This window comes from Telmatherina bonti (assembly GCF_933228915.1).
Source record: "Telmatherina bonti genome assembly, chromosome: 20".
NCBI classification, from domain to species: Eukaryota; Metazoa; Chordata; class Actinopteri; order Atheriniformes; family Telmatherinidae; genus Telmatherina; species Telmatherina bonti.
Genome location: NC_136618.1, coordinates 14,495,898 through 14,511,806, shown reverse-complemented (window position 1 = coordinate 14,511,806; position 15,909 = coordinate 14,495,898). Strand labels below are relative to the sequence as shown.

General features: G+C 37.6%; 2 protein-coding genes across 2 annotated transcripts in view; one reads left to right on the top strand and one right to left on the bottom strand.

The window, feature by feature from the left end:
* The window catches only part of myripb (myosin VIIA and Rab interacting protein b), a gene marked incomplete at both ends in the record, with an annotated part of 103,341 nt that extends 96,154 nt beyond the window's left edge, over window positions 1-7,187 (top strand). Inside the window, 8 exons of the mRNA XM_079260060.1 lie at window positions 41-190; window positions 292-1,014; window positions 1,260-1,322; window positions 5,417-5,605; window positions 5,695-5,856; window positions 6,015-6,110; window positions 6,277-6,337; window positions 7,144-7,187. Coding sequence (XP_079116186.1) covers window positions 41-190; window positions 292-1,014; window positions 1,260-1,322; window positions 5,417-5,605; window positions 5,695-5,856; window positions 6,015-6,110; window positions 6,277-6,337; window positions 7,144-7,187 — 1,488 coding nt within the window. The remainder of the gene's footprint in view (window positions 1-40; window positions 191-291; window positions 1,015-1,259; window positions 1,323-5,416; window positions 5,606-5,694; window positions 5,857-6,014; window positions 6,111-6,276; window positions 6,338-7,143) is intronic.
* Window positions 7,188-10,448: 3,261 nt separating this feature from the next.
* prlh2 (prolactin releasing hormone 2) lies at window positions 10,449-12,034 on the bottom strand (the record flags this gene model as incomplete). Its single annotated transcript, XM_079260080.1, has 2 exons — window positions 10,449-10,654; window positions 11,872-12,034. 2 exons carry the CDS (start codon window positions 12,032-12,034, stop codon window positions 10,449-10,451), a joined length of 369 nt encoding a protein of 122 aa, XP_079116206.1.
* Between the last annotated feature and the right edge of the window lie 3,875 nt (window positions 12,035-15,909).

Genomic DNA, 15,909 nt, shown 5'->3' with positions numbered 1-15,909 from the left:
TTAATAAAATGACGACATCAACTCCCATGTTTGCCTCCAGGTGATAGGGGATAGCAGTGAGGCAGAGGAGAGGCAGCGCGACCCTATCAGGAGGTCGCGGCGCCGCAGGAAAAGCAAAAGGGAGTCATCGACAGAGCAGAGCAGGCCTGGAGGTCAGAGCCATGCACAGTCCATCTACCCTTTAGTACAGGTAAGATATCCCAACTGAGCTGATTTTAGTTAATCATTGATTTAATGCCTGGTATAATTTTAGAACTATTAAACTCATGGATATCTGTTTGCATATTTAAGGAGAACAGTGGCTTTCTACTCAATGCCCTGCTGAAGAGGGGTTTAAGTGAGGAGCAGACCGTTTCTGACAGCAAACCAGTGGCCACAACTGCGGCAGATACCCACAAATTTGATGCTGTAACACCTGAGCCAGACGACTTGGACACAGTGGCTCCAAATTCACCAACTCCCAACCCTCCCCAGCCCCAAGATTTGGTTCCTGGGCTGGAACGCTCCTCCTCTAGAGACCGTCTGGAGCAGGAATTTCAATCTAGACTCAATCAGCTGGTCAGTCGCGAGAACAGCAAAGACTGCAACACGTCCGATGAAGAGTGCACAAATTGGCCTGTGGACAAACAGATGGATAAAGAAAGTGAAAGACAGAAAGAGAAATCGAGGCAGAAAGACACAGAGAGACAAAGGCAGCGGGCAAGTCAGAAGAGGGAGAAAGAAAATGAAGCAGAAGAGCAAATCAATGGACAAGAGGTGAAAAGAGGCATGAAACTGGTAAAAAGTGCTTCAGTGCAAGAGGAAGCAAGAGTTCGGGTGAGCAAGCTGGAGAAAGGAGAGAGTTTGGAAGAGAACGTGACAGAGCAGGAGCAAAAGAGGGGAGACAGAAAGGAGCAGAGCAGACAAAGTAAGAGACAACAGAAGGAAGGACAAAGAGCCAGGAGAAGCGCATCTAGTGCCAGTTCACCTGCTGTTTCACCTTCATCCCAGGAGGGGGCGCTGTCAAACAACCAGGTGAGCAGATGTGAGGAAGGGCAGTAAGTTTGATTTCCATCCATCCAACATGTTGTGCTTCTCTGTCTGTTTGTCTGCCTCTTGTTAAATTTCTTATTTCTCATTTTAATCCATAAAATGTATTTTCATGTCACTCTGTCTTTGTGGTCGATGAAGTCTTTCTCTGTCCCTCAACCTGTTCTCTCCCATGGTTGTGTTCTTTTTTTTTTGCACTGTATGTTTCTCTATGTATGTGTTTGTGTCAGGTGGGACAGAATGACTTGGAACAGCAGCAGAGGCTTCACTTGCTCTCCTCTGTCTTACAGCAGGTGAGAAAATACACCAGCTTGAATGCGCAAGCATCGTATAGGAAGCCATGCATAAGTACACAGAATGAACTTAACTCCAACGTCACCTCCTTGCAAGAATGCAGTTAACACATACACTCCATCAAACTTACAGTTTTGAATGCCTAAATTTAACAACACTCTTTTGTCATTTAAACTTTCCTTTAATGCAAACCCAATGGCAGATCTGTACGTACAGCATTAAAGGTCATGTGCATATATGATCATTTTAAAAAATCTAAAGACATTAATCACACAAGATTATTAAAAGCCTTAAAAGGTCGGACTGCAGTTCCCGCACAGGTCCACTAATGTTTCATGTTTGGAACTACAATTATTTTTGTATACTAGAAATATTGGCTTAGTCATTCTCACTGTCACTTCCGTCCCTAGCAGGCGAAGCCAAACACAACAAAAACAGCTTTCTCATCTGGAAAATATTCTGTGTTAAAAGTAAGAGCTGAGTGGAACTAGCCAGAGGGAAAATGACCAGCTGCTGTAAATTTCAAATCCAAGCATCATATAAAAATGCCCCACTCCAAATAAAAGAACACCCTCTGTCAGTTTTAAATTTCTGTGCATCAGGACATGATTTAAAAAAAATCCTTTGGTCCTTAGCAGGTCTTAAGTATAGGTAAAGTTTACAAAAATAAAGCTAAAATGCAGAAGCAGTGTACAAATATCAAATTTCTGATATTTTAAACATGTTAAAAGCAGTTTTCCAGGATTTTTCTTATAGTTTCAGTTTATATTTTGACACAGCAAAAGTCACATTTAGGTACAGACGTACACACACATCTGCAGAGGAAGAGTCCACGTTGGCCATTGGGCAGATGCATTATGATGTCTCTTATGAGTCACACTTGTCTTTCTCAACGTCAATGGCGCATGTACTCGTGTGATCTATTTCTGTGGATCTTCACACCTCCCTTTACAAATCCATTGAGATGGAAAACATGAAAACAGTAGTGATATTTGTGTCTCTGTTGCTGCTTTTTTTAGAAGGTAGCGTGTAGAAGAAATAAGGAAATTGCCGCTGTGGTCTAATTCACTGCTTGGCATAATTATCCAGTCTATATATTTGTATTATTTCATATTTTTAAAGACAAGCTCAAGACCTACCCTTTTAATTTGGCTTTTAACTTGTGTTTTATTTTATTTTATTTTATTTTATTTTATTTTATTTTATTTTATTTTATTTTATTTTATTTTTATTTTTATTTTTATTTTTATTTTATTTATTTTTATTTATTTTATTGGTCATTTATTTATTTATTATGTTGTATGTGGATTTTTGTTTTGGGGACCGCTTGTACTGAAGGCTGTTATTGGTTCTGGCTTGAAAATAGCTGTCTCATGGGGGGCATCTGCCTGGTCTGGGGAGGTCCGTGGCAGTGCATGGCTGGTGTTGGCCCCTGCTGACCTGTAACAAGGTAGCCATCTGGTTGGAGGTGTTCTGGCCTTGGGTGACCTCTTCAGGTGGTTTTCTTATTCTGATTTTTATAGGTTGTGTACATAAAGTCAGCGGGTGTGTACATGTACCTTAATGTATGAATGTGGTGTGTATTTGGTGGTTGTGGTGTGGGTGGGTGGAGGAATTAATGTTTTTAAATGTGTAAAGCACTTCGGGCTATGTTTCTATTATTCGAAAAGTTCGCAATATAAATGCATTTGATTTTATATAGTTTTTTTTTTTTCTTTTTCAATTTTCAGTTAACATTATTGTTATTATGTTTAAAGGCATCAAATTATTCCAAAAATGGGTATTAAGCTGAATTAATCAAACAGACAAAGCACATATACAGTATTCAGCATGTAATGGTGAAATCTAAAACCACAACTTTTTATTGCAGTCTAAAAAAAAGACAACACAAAAGATATGTAAATATAAGGAGGAGATGTAAACAACTACAAAGACACTCACCTACGGTGGCCATAAGGTTCAAAACATGATGGAAGAACCAAATTTCAAGATGAAAATCACATTTACAACATAAACACAACTGATTCCAAATACCCAGTATTTTTCCAGGCTGATATCAGTGACACATTTACATTAGTCAGGCGGTCTGATCCACTTTGATGTTGTGGTCCTTTGGAGTGGCTGAGGACACCTCTACCTGCCCATTGCCCAACAAATCAATGTCTCAGAGGGTCCATATCTGCCTGTCAGTCTTTTTAAGATCACTGAATAGTGATGGAGGGAATAAAAGATATCTCCCCTTCAGTTCTCCTGAACGACACCTCTTCTGACATCGGCCTAAACTTTGCTGTTCACAATGTCACACAGATCAATATGTCACAGATATTTCTGATCAAAGCTTCTTCCAATCATTACTGAGACAGATCTGTCTCCCTTTACTTCTTTGCCTTTTCTTGATGACTGTTTTCATCTCTTCAGGGGGAATAAAGCCGCAGCTTTTCCGATACCTTAGTCATTGAATTATTGTTTGTTCATTTAAAAATGAGCTTGAACTCATATGAAAGTTGCTTCAGTTAATCAATATCCACCTGCTAATTGATAGTGAATGGGCATTTTTTATTAGGAGGACCACGTCATTACCAACTAAATCCAAATGAAGTCAGCGTCATGTTTCGATAACTAATTTAGAAACTCAATTAGCTGTTTTCAAATAAAACTTCATAATATTTTTTAATCAGCCAAAATGTTTTAAAAAATCTGATCATTTAAACTATAGATTGTTGCCAAAATATTTACTTCACATACGCTCATTTCTTACATAATTCACCCATTATTTTCAGTAGGCGACGTGATTTGACTGCAGGCAACTGGTTTGTTCAGCATCATTGTGCCATGAATGCTGCCTTTCCACCGTCCCCAGTCCAGAGGGCGTGACATACATCCCTTCCAGAAGGAATTTCCCATTTTGATTTGCTAAAAGCCATTTTCCACTTTGCCTTAGTCTATCTTTTACAAACTCAAGTCCAGATTTGTGTATCTGTGTGCACAAAGCATTTCCTATTTGTACTATGTCATTTTGGATAAAACCAAAGTGATTTCAGGTGAATAGAAGTCTATTTATAACCCATTCAGACCATTTAAAGGATTTTTTTTTAACAAAGCACCTATGGTTTTCAGACAAGCTTGTCAGAATTGTTACCATTAACTAAAAGCCGAATTTCTCAGAACATGTTATATCTAGAGATAAACCAGTTTCTAATCTCCATGATGATAACATAACTGGCTTACTTCCAGTTATGTTATTGACCTGTTACTCAATAAGCCATGTCGCTGTGAGATCTTCCCCAAGGTACCCCCAGTATTTTGTTGCTTCCTGATCCAACTTTTTAAAATAATATCCGAAGGCAGAATAAAAATTACGACGTATTTAAATATAACAAAAAAGTAATGTTTTCATTGTCTGTTTTTATATTTTTTTTCGTATGTTTTATATATTCTTGACTTGGTATCCCTGCTTTTTTTGTATCTGTAGGCTGATTTAAACAGCGTACTTTTAGAATTAGGCTACACATTAATATTAGACAGTTGTGATGTCTTTTGACTATTCAAAGCATTAAACTCACCATCCGGTAACATTTGTCTTGAGGTACCCTTTTTCTCATGTTCAGTCTCCTTCTGCATGGCATTTTTCATGGCCCTGTTCTGCACACATTGATTACTTTTTTATGTCAAGTATGTGTGAGTGTTCACAAGAAGCCATTTATGCATATGACTGATATATATATTTGTCACTTGCAAAATGTGTTTTTCAGAAAATTACAGTTTCATAGCAAAGAAATGATGGTGCTGTTGACTCATCATTGTTCAATAGGGGATGTTCTTCACCATTTCAGTGATTGTAAAACCTAAAATTTCACTGTATGTTATGATTTCATTTCTTGATATTTTTTGTTCCCTAAATACAATTTTTTTTTTTAGTATAATTGTGTGCAGCAATGTCAAATTAAGTGAAGCTTATGCATTTTAAATTACTGGTTCCTATTGCATTGTGTCAATAATCTAATGTTTTTCAATTCATCATAGACCCTGATTTTGGAGGATATTTTACTTCAGCGTTTTACTTTGTTTGTGTTTTTCTCTTTAATTGAAATAGAAATATTCAGCAGCTTCGCTGTGCAGTATCACAACAGAAGTGCTGAAGGTTTTAAACGCTACAGAGGAGCTCATCGGTGAGGCAGGAGGAGAAAGCTACACACCCTCTGAGTCCATGAGTGCCTCTCCTATATCCAGCAGCTCTGAGACCCGCAAGCTGGACCAGAGGCTCACCAAGATGGAGGAGAATGTAAGCTGAAGAGTAATCAGACCAAAAGTTTCACCCTTTGGACATCAGTGCTTATAAGCGTTCAAATTTGGCTTCTCTTCTGTGTGCAGGTGTACCTGGCAGCTGGTGCTGTGTACAGCCTGGAGGGGGCACTGGGGGAACTGGAACAATGTGCTCGTAGTATTAGCAGTGGGACCACAGACACAGAGCTGTCCTTCCTGGAGGATCAAGTGGGTACTGCAGCTGCTCAGGTCCAGCAGTCTGAGCTGCAGGTACTGGACAGGGTTGTTAAATATCTGATCAGCAATTTATTGTCATGCTTGTTTTTCACTTTATTCTAACCAATATTCAGAAAGAAACAAGAAGTGCAAAATAAAATAGTTGCTGTTTTGTAAAGTGTTTCTGATGTAAATTGTCTTTGTGCTTAAAGATATCCAACATCGAGACGAGGATATCTGCTCTGAAAACAGCTGGGTTAAATGTGACTGCCTGCAATCGCTTTTCCAAGTTAAAGCCAAAATCCAAGGTACTTCGTGCTCTTCTGGTTCTCGCCACATTTTTACAGCCAAGCCATCTCTTTTGTCTGTATTGTCTTAATTTACATTCAGATCAAGCACCTAAAAATCATTACAAAAATTATCTGTGGTTTAATGATGTTTAATAAGAAGAATAATATTACACTCCCATTGCAGCCTGATACCCTGGACTCATCCCGCCATCAGAGGAGGAAACTTCCAGCGCCTCCTCTGAAAGGTATTAAATGGGTTGGACTACTTTAATTTGGAGAGATACTGGGTTGCAGAAAAACACACATGGGTCATCTATTTTTCACCTACAGAGGCTGAATTAATCCAAAACCTGTATAAGCAGTGACATTTTTTCCCACCTTTAGCTCATTAGTAGAGTCTGCTTCGCGCTGATTGAATTATACAGCCTTTAATACAAGTTCATTTTGTATGTATGATTGTTTGTGTGTCTCTGAAATAAAGACACCGAAACATAATGAGATAAGTAGCGACAAGAGGACAGTTTTAATTTATCTTTAATAAATATCACAGATTTTCATTTTGTCCAAGAAGAAGGAAAGCTGCTGAATGGATGTAGACGAGATGAATTCACAGCTCTCAAAAAGGGACTAAGTAGCTGAAAAGCCCCATTAGATGTAAAGCAGCTAAATGGAAACACACAGAGAAAGAGGAAAAGGCTTTTTTATCCACCAACAAGAAGTTGGCTCCTTTTCATATTTGTAAAAGGCTTTTTTCTGTTGGCAGTTTCTTTATATTCTCTTTTTTCTTTTGTCTCCATTTGTTCCTCACCGGTATCCATACAATAGCTCTTACTCAGAGAGGCTTTGTCAGCATGGCTTCAAAGATGAGCTGCAGATCATATCATTCATTCCTGTTTAGAGTGTCCTTTCTATCAGTCCATCATACAGTATACTGGAACCAGGAAGATTGTCTGGATATTTAGACATGTTAATCCAAATGAACTCAATCTCTTTTAGTGCTGCTTTAATACACTTCTTTTCATTTTGTTGTGTTCTTTTTTTTGTATTTTAGATAAGGTGGAGTCGGAGCAGCAGGTAAAAGTACTTCGGCCATAGTGACAGGCAACAGCACAAGTCCCTCAGGGCTACGTCAAAGCCCCGGGGACAGGGGCCCTTCACATCTAGTGCCTTGACCTAGCGTCTGCCTCCAGCTCAAGGCCAAGCAGGGGCCAACACCTGCCCTATGTGACCATCCAGAACTCATCCGTCTGCCATTAGCATTACTACACCTCACAGTTTAATCATCGGTTTTCTCCCCTTCACTTCTCTCATGGTTCATTATTCAAGGGTGACTCAGCGGTCGATGTGTCTGCCTTAAAATCTGTAAACACTCCTCATGATGCATACGACTCAAAAAGAATATTTGTACAGGCAATGAAAAACACATGTCCCTTTTTCTATCTGTTTGCAAGAGTCTTGTAATTTAATGTTCAATGAAGCTGTGGAGATATTGTGTGAAACTTTGTGATTCGGTGTCCCAAAAACAGGCTGAGCCATTTTATACTATAATTTCAGCCGAGACATAAAATGACATGAGGAATTCTTCGGTTTCTTGAGGAAACTGAAACCCCCACTGACAGTTTTGTTTTGTTTTTTCCCCACTCTGCACATACAACCACGATCAACAGGTATCAGACAGTAATCCTCATGTGGGAAATGATTGTACTGCTTTGTGATATTTTAACAATGAAAAGAATAGTGCACTTATCTAAAAATTGTGTTAGTGATATATAAAGTATCAGGGCCAAAATGTCATGTCCTTTTTTGCCATTATGATGTTCTACGGCGGTAGGGAATTAAAAAGCACACTTAACAAATATGTCACTCTACAGCAGGTGCACAGTTAAAAACATTTAAAAGCAGTTTAACATTTTGAAAGTATTTAGGTTTGCTTTCTTGCTGAGTATAAAATACAGAAATCCTTAGCCATACACAAATGTTAATGTGCTAAATATGATTAAGTCAATGCCATAGACTTTATGCACATCTACCACTGAGGTCAATTAATAGTCAATAACCAGATTGCTAAAATCTGAACTGATTGAAGAGAAGTGTCGAGCCTGACTTAAAATCCTTTGATAAAGTAAGTAAAAAGATGCATAATCTAACCATAAACTAAGCCCCATTTTCTTCTCTTATAGTTCAGTTTGCTTAGTATCTACGTATGATTGTTAAATGTTATTGCTGCATGTGCTGTTTTATTTAGCAGCTAGCTGCTAATTTTATTTAGCAGGTCGCAAAATTTATAGCTAGCTGAGTACTTTAACTTCTTAGCAATTTTTTAGGAGGTTGGAAGGCTAATGATGGAACAGGTTATTCTCACATAGCCTCTCTGAGATGTGTTTATTTAAATTAGGCAACAAAACAGCTTGGTTTGGTTTATAAATAGATAATGATGCAACTGCAGCCAATCAAAATCCAATTCCTAGAAGGTGGGAATGACGTGGCTCTTCTGGTTAAGGAAGGTTAAACGATTTGATATGTATTGGTTTTATAGATATGTGAACTGGTGATAATTTACTGTGGCCGCTGGGCTACACACCATGGCCTTAACGTGGAAGTTGTGCACATACTAGTTTAAATTGAATCCAAAATAGACTCACATGGAGCTCATCACAAAGCTTCCAAGGTTAATTCATGTTTGGTCTAACATTTTTTGCTGAAGGATTCTCACCTATTCCATGTTTTGTTTTGTTTTGTTTTTTTTATTACTTTTTGTTTTTCTTTGTTTGTTATTTTTAACCTTTGTGGCCTTTCATTTCAACAATATATCTAATTTTGTGGTTTCCCTTGCTGGGTCATTTCTGAATTTTTGTGTTGTTTCCAAAAAATCTTGTAGATTTTTTACATTATATACATCTGATGGGCTATATAACACATGCCATAAAACCATGATTTTGTTACAAGCAATTTATTTTTATACTCACTAAAGTTTTTTATGCAATACCACTGAAATAAGTACTATTGCAAATTAAAGGCTTTATTCTTTCCTCGAAGGAACTCTCCTCAGTCAAAACTATCAGACTCTCAGATGTGTGATGGCTCAAAGTGCTTTCAGTGTAAACCTGCATTTACCATTGGATTATTTGTAATGATGATGGTAAATGCCACAAAAACACACGTGACAAGAGGTCTTTTTTAAGTGGTCAGTATTATTACGCTTGTATCTGTACTTTTAACACTAGGTTTGAAACGACTGCCTTTCATTTTCTAGTGATTTTCCTTTGCTCTGTGACCACTCCATTATTCAGAATCTGATTTAGTCATCCATATAGTTGTTTGTGCTTTGACGAAGCCTAAAAGCAGGGTGTGATTTACTGATGGACTGCATGAAAGGTGTGACGATCCTCTGTATGAATGCTCTGCCCCTTCTATTAGTGACCTTATCATCCCAGCCTTTTGCATCTTTGGGTTTGCACTTTCGTCAGTCTTGTTCTCAAGAGGTGTTGTTGTATAAAAGCATGTTTCTGGTTTTATGTAATTGATGTAAAGTTTCCCACAAAAAGCACATTCACAAGGGTCCAATCATCAGCGTCCTGTATTTTTATATTGTAAAAAAAAAAAAAAATGAGAGTAAAGCTAATATTTCATTGCAGGATCTGTTAATATATGTATATGTGTGAAAAGATGGATATGATATAGAATAATGTGTTTATTGCCCAATCATAGTTGACAAATCTTTTAGTGCTGTCTGCAAGAGAATGTGTAAAAATTGGTATGACTTGTGAAGGTTGATCCACACAGGAATTCTTACTTGCTGTTGGGATTAGGCCCCAGATACTCAGAAATTAAGAATTTCACATAAAACTGAAAACACGTGCTACTTTTGTTTCTGTTTTAACTCCAGTTTGAATGACTTTGACAGGGTTCACTGTGCACTGCTCCACAGGTGGGCCATCCACTTTTTTTGTGTGCAATCGTTTGTTGCAGTCCATATGACATGTTGGGGAAAATATTAACAAGCAAAAAATAAAATTAAATAAAATGCAGATTCTCTATGTGCCACCATACTCTGAAAAATAAAATGTATTATGAAATAAATAAAATTTGCAACCTAAAACAAAAACCTTTCTTTGAAGAAACTTTGTTGTGCTTCAGTAAGTTGAAAGAAGGCCATTATATAATTACAACACCCAGCTTTATTAATCAATATAGAATGATTTTTTATGTACAGAAAACATTAGAGAATGACTGTAGCAATGAGAAGAACAGCTTCATGACGTATATAAAGTTGAGAAAAGAAAATGCAACCTCTAGTGATAAAAAAATATAAACACACTAAGAGTTTGTAGACGGATGGAGCAGGAGAGCTTGTCGTCATGGTAACCAATCGTTGTCCTCTCCATCAAGTACTTTTCTAAGGTGTTCCTTGTTTCTGAGACCGTTGAGCAGTAGCTCCAATGTCCTGACGACAGGCTGCATCCTAACGCCATCCAACACATCCACACTGCTGTGCCTCTTCCCGAAGCGCCCGATGGGCCTCACGCCACGCCCCACATACCAGAATGGGTCTATTTCTGGACCTGGAAGCCACACAAACAGGCTCATTATTGACAAATGAAGCAAATCATGTGTTTGGAAACAACATTCACATTCAGAAAAATGTTGGAACAAACAAACTTCAACATTAATGTTCAACATTAAAGGCATTAAAAAAAAGGGGGCTATGATTATTTGTCAGAAAATTTTAAGTCCTTTAACAACAGAAGACTATGACATTGGTAGTTTGATGTCAGTTGTTTTTTTCACATTTTATTCTTTTGTGTAACAATTTCCTGGTTTTCCATTTTAAAAAGCATAGCAAACAATTAGCTCACTGGCTGCCAAAGACATCTGTAGCAATGGCTTGCAGCCAGTGAGTTAAAAGAGCCTAGAATAAGTTAGGATGTATATTTATTTAATGAGTTTTATTTGCATATTTATGGAAAAAATAAGACTGATTTGTTGTTTCTAGTCTGGTTACAACAATATACATTACAGGTGACACTGCATTTAATTTTAGAAGGCAGTAATGTACAGCTTTCTTTTTCCTGTCCAAAAAATTAGATAAATCTATGTAGTGTTATAAAAGTTACGCACTTTATTTTATATTTAATACTAGTGGTTAGCATCCCAACATGATAGTTTTAAGATCCTTTCTTCTGAATTCAAAATTCTGCTGTTTATGGAGAAAATGAGATCCTGAAATATTTAATGAGCGGAAACCTAAAGTAGCAACTGAAAGTACGTTAAACACATAGTATTTAAAATATATTTATACATTTGTTTAGTATTTATACCTTTATAGCAATTATAATAAATGATCATTTAACCAAGCAGCCACACTGCACATCTAATGACTGTTTAAAGTCCCATTTCACAAAATGGAAGTGATGGTTTTAAATTATAATTAAATTTAATTGAATTGATCAGCTCTTTTTAAAATTTATTTATGAGCTATAAATTTTTATTATAAAAATACTGAAAACATATTTAAATTTGGGTAACTTCAAGTCATCGCCTAAATTTCTGTTGGAAGAAGTAAATAGAAAAATAAGAAAAGGTCCTGTGATTTCACTCATGAAGACTAGGCAGATTACAATCCTTATGGAAAATTTACCAAAAAAAAAAAAGAATAAAGTAAAGGAAGCACTTGTTTTTGTTCCATTACCTCTAAAACTACAACAGATGTACTTCAGTAAAGCTCAGTGAGTAATTTTTACAACACAAACAGGTATAATAAGAACCTAATGGCTCTTACTTCTGTTGTCGACATTGTGAACAATGTGGAAGTCGTGCTCCACTGTGGTGCTGTGCGCACAGCTAAAGCTGGAGGAGAGGAGGAGGAGCAGCGCCAAAGCTGCAGGCAGCCAGCGGCTTGTCAGGACGCAGTGCTGGACATCAGCCGCTTCCCCAGTCAGCATGCTGTGGACTCTGTCAAGGCACTAAGGCGGATGCAGAGACACAGCTTAGTGACATGACGATTGCAAGACAACAAAAACAGATCTTTCTCAGTGAAAGGAGGGAAAAAACTTGCATAATTAGATATTCAATTTATTTTGTTAAACACCATAACTTTAATTATAAGATTATAATATCCAAAGGAGTACGATGTCATGTTTAAAAGGTAATAATATTGTCTTGACTTTAAAGTAACTAATCCTATCCGTACAAATTCAATATCTTTGAACGTTTTTGTTTCCTCATTAAACAATAAAAGTCCCACTCACCCTGAAATTTGGTGACGAGTTGAGGTCAGTTGATGAAGGTTTGAAGTCGTTGCCAGAGAGCAGGTGTATCCCAGCTTATTTATACATCCCTGCTGCTGCTTGTTGGATGATGAATCTTAGACGTCACTCACTCACAGACCACAGGATGCATCACCCCTCCTCCTCCTCCTCCTCCTCCTTCTCTTCCTCCCACACTTTGAAAACCCCCTGTCCATTTAAAAACGGTGGTTTGGGTTTGGATCCTTTCTGATGTCTGTCACGCAGCAGAGCAGTCCATCAAGAAGTCAATGACATGCAGACAACCTTAAATTAGTGACTATGGGGAGATCCACAGGCAAAAGTAGGTCTCTTAGATGGTGACCCGGAACTGTGGTGGGCGTTTTTGACGAGCCTTCCATCCATCAGCTTGACTACAAAGTTAGAGGCAGAAGTAACACAATCAGCTATGTATTCTTAAAAGAGATATCTTGTCACAGTAAGCTTAAGGGTGACAAAACTTTCTTGGTAATAAAGTGAATATGTGTGAAAATCATATTTGTGTTTGGTTCCACATAAAGTCACTTATCACAATACATGGAATTTGCAATTAAAAAAAAAAAAAAAATAGATTAAGTTAAAACATAAAATCATAGCTTTTAAGCCAGCAAGTGTCTCTCGTACTGATGGAGCGAGAGGTCAGATCCTGTGTATGTGCTACCACCAGCAAAGTAAAAGTGATGAATGACCAGTGAGGCACCAAGGTGAGGAGAATTTTGCCTCGTTGGATGTATTCAGATGCAAAGTTGTCTTAGAGCCTTAAAACTTTGAAATGTGGCTTTAAAGGTCAAGAAATTGTGCATCTGACCAGGTAGGTTAACCTTAGTTAACATGTAGGGGAGAATAAAGGGGTATAAGTCCTGTGCTTTTTAAGATCTGGAAGGCATATATGTAAGTTAAAAACCCAATGAATGGTTGTAACATCCTTCATGAAACCAAGGAGATAAGGTGCAAGTTGGTTAACAGAGTAACTAATTAAAGATTATCCCACATAAAAAAAAGTGATCATTTGTTTCCAATTCTTAAATTTAGACTAGTTTGAATGCGCATGATTTTTTAGATTTAAATTTCTCAAACAATGAGTATGAAGATGCAAAGCTGGAAACAAAACTTTATTAGTTTGAATAAACTTAACCTTCATCTAACTTTATCTATAACCATCCAGTGTTGCATGAGATCAAGATTTCCAGGTGTTGCCATGCATGTAAACAGCCTTGAAGCAAGAGCAGTATTTACATTCTCCTTTGCAACCAGATTCATGTGCTAAGAAAAAGTTTTATGATGCAGAGCCCAGCTGCAATAACAACAAAATAACTACCTGAGGATGTATAATCACAGAACAGCACATAAACCTCCAAAAATAATAATACTAATTTTATTCATGCCGAAGAAATCTTATTTGAAAACTAAGAACAAATATCTATTGTGACAGAAAGGTGTGTGAGGTGTGACTGTGTGCAGATAATGGAAGAATTCATATGATAAGGTCCTATAGTAACAACCATCCTCAGGACAGATAAACATTAAAAAAAAAAAGGATCAGAGCCGCATAAGCAACAAGCATAATAGTATACATGGCCTATTATATATAAAGTATTTCATTTATAGAAAAAGGACAGCAATCTGTCCAAATTCAGCTTCTTCCTGCGGGCCCTGAGGGGCCAGAGGAATGCGGTATTGATTGAGAAAACCTTCCTTGCACCATGATTAACAACTTGACCCAACTAAACAGCGAGGTTTAAATCATTCCCCTTTCCTGCTACAGTATATTTTGTTAATTACCTCACAATTCACGAACCACTGAATACGTGGGCTGGGACGTTCACTGATCATGTTTTGAATTTAGACTCCTTCTTACAAAAGGTTGAACTGGGAAGATAATCCAAAACAGTGACATTTAAAAGAATGTTTAAAATCAGTTCTGCAAAACTACACAGATCGCAGTTTTCTTTATGATTCAAATCCTGTTTTATATGATTGGAGATGGAGACTTTTATGTTGTTGATGTTGATTTCTAGGTAAATGGCATTTGGTGTGTGTGTATGTATCTGGGCATGAACATAGCATGGCTATCTTCATGATAAGCAGTGGTCTAATGGAAAATGTATCAGCCTCCAGAGCGAGGGATTGTTGGTTCTAGCCCCCATCCGAGGTGTTTGATGTGTTTTCTTTCAGACCTAGAAAGGTAATTCACTGTCATGATTACTTGCTTGAATGAGTAGGGCTTCAAATTGCAAACATATTCAAAAGATTCAAAGAGTGTGCACTTACATGAGAAGGAGCAAAACTGGTGACGGAGGACACAGTATAAGGTAGTGTGAGTAGGAGTAATATAACAGAGTACACAACAAGTGATTACTCCCAAAAAAAAAAAGAGGATTAGAAATGACAGAAAAATACATACAAATACTGGTGCAGAGGAGCAGAGTATACAGAATCTAAACAGCTCAAATAGTGCCAATGATGTGTGATATAAATCAGCAATTAGAATAAATTGTTTTATGTGAGATGATTGTGCAATAGTGGGTAAGTCTTTTTGCATTGCACATATCTATTGTCACCTGAATCAAGCAGCTGTCCCTGATCCTCTGTGGATTTTACTCCATGTAGATATCCTTCCACTCAGCAGCAGAGCACACAGTGCCACACAGTAGTGCAGGGGTAGAGGTTTGTCTCCAGCGTAGGAGGAGGACAGTACTAAACTTGTCAGTCCTCCTCAGGAAGTAGAGGTGTTGATGCGCTTTCCCAAACAGACAGAAAGTATTCTATGGCCTGATGGCCACAAAGTCCTGTACCCAGTTGCAGAGGGAAGTAGTCAGTCCCAGTGTGGGATGTTGTGGGGTTTGTTGTAGCTCACCATCACCTGACAGAACCCTTTAGTGGAGAATTACAGTAGAAACTTCAAGCCATGTCTTCTTGTTCAACATCAGTGTCTGACCTCACAAATGTGATTCTGGAAGAATAATAAAACAAAAATATTCACATAAGCACACTCCTAACATTATGGAAAGTTTTCCCAGAAAATTTGGAGCTATTATAATTTCAAAAGGTGGGCCAACATCAAATTTAACCCTAGGTTAGGAATGGAAAGTCACTTAAGTTCTTTTGGCTATACAGTGTATCTGTTTTAGTGTTAGGTTCTAGTCACTGAACACAGTGACTCGCTGTTTCTGTCACGGTAAGTTTGTATAGGACCATAAGTTTAATGTTATTATTAAATACTTGTGCTTTTCTAACAGAAAAAGATAAAAATATGATTCTGAAGATACTAATTTGGTTGCCGCCTTGCAGAGGTGTAGATGGTGTGTAAAGTAGAAGTAAAAATAAAGTAGAAGTCCTGTCATATTTTTGGATCTACCTGTGCATTTAGAACAGGTGTTTTCACTAACAAGCTCATTTACGTTTCAGTGGAACTGAACTCATTAAATACACCTGGTTTAGTGATTGGTTGGAAAGAGCTGCCGGACAGGACTTCTACTTTCTACTTCTACTTTATACACCTCTGCCGCCGGGGCAATGTTAAGGTTGTGTGA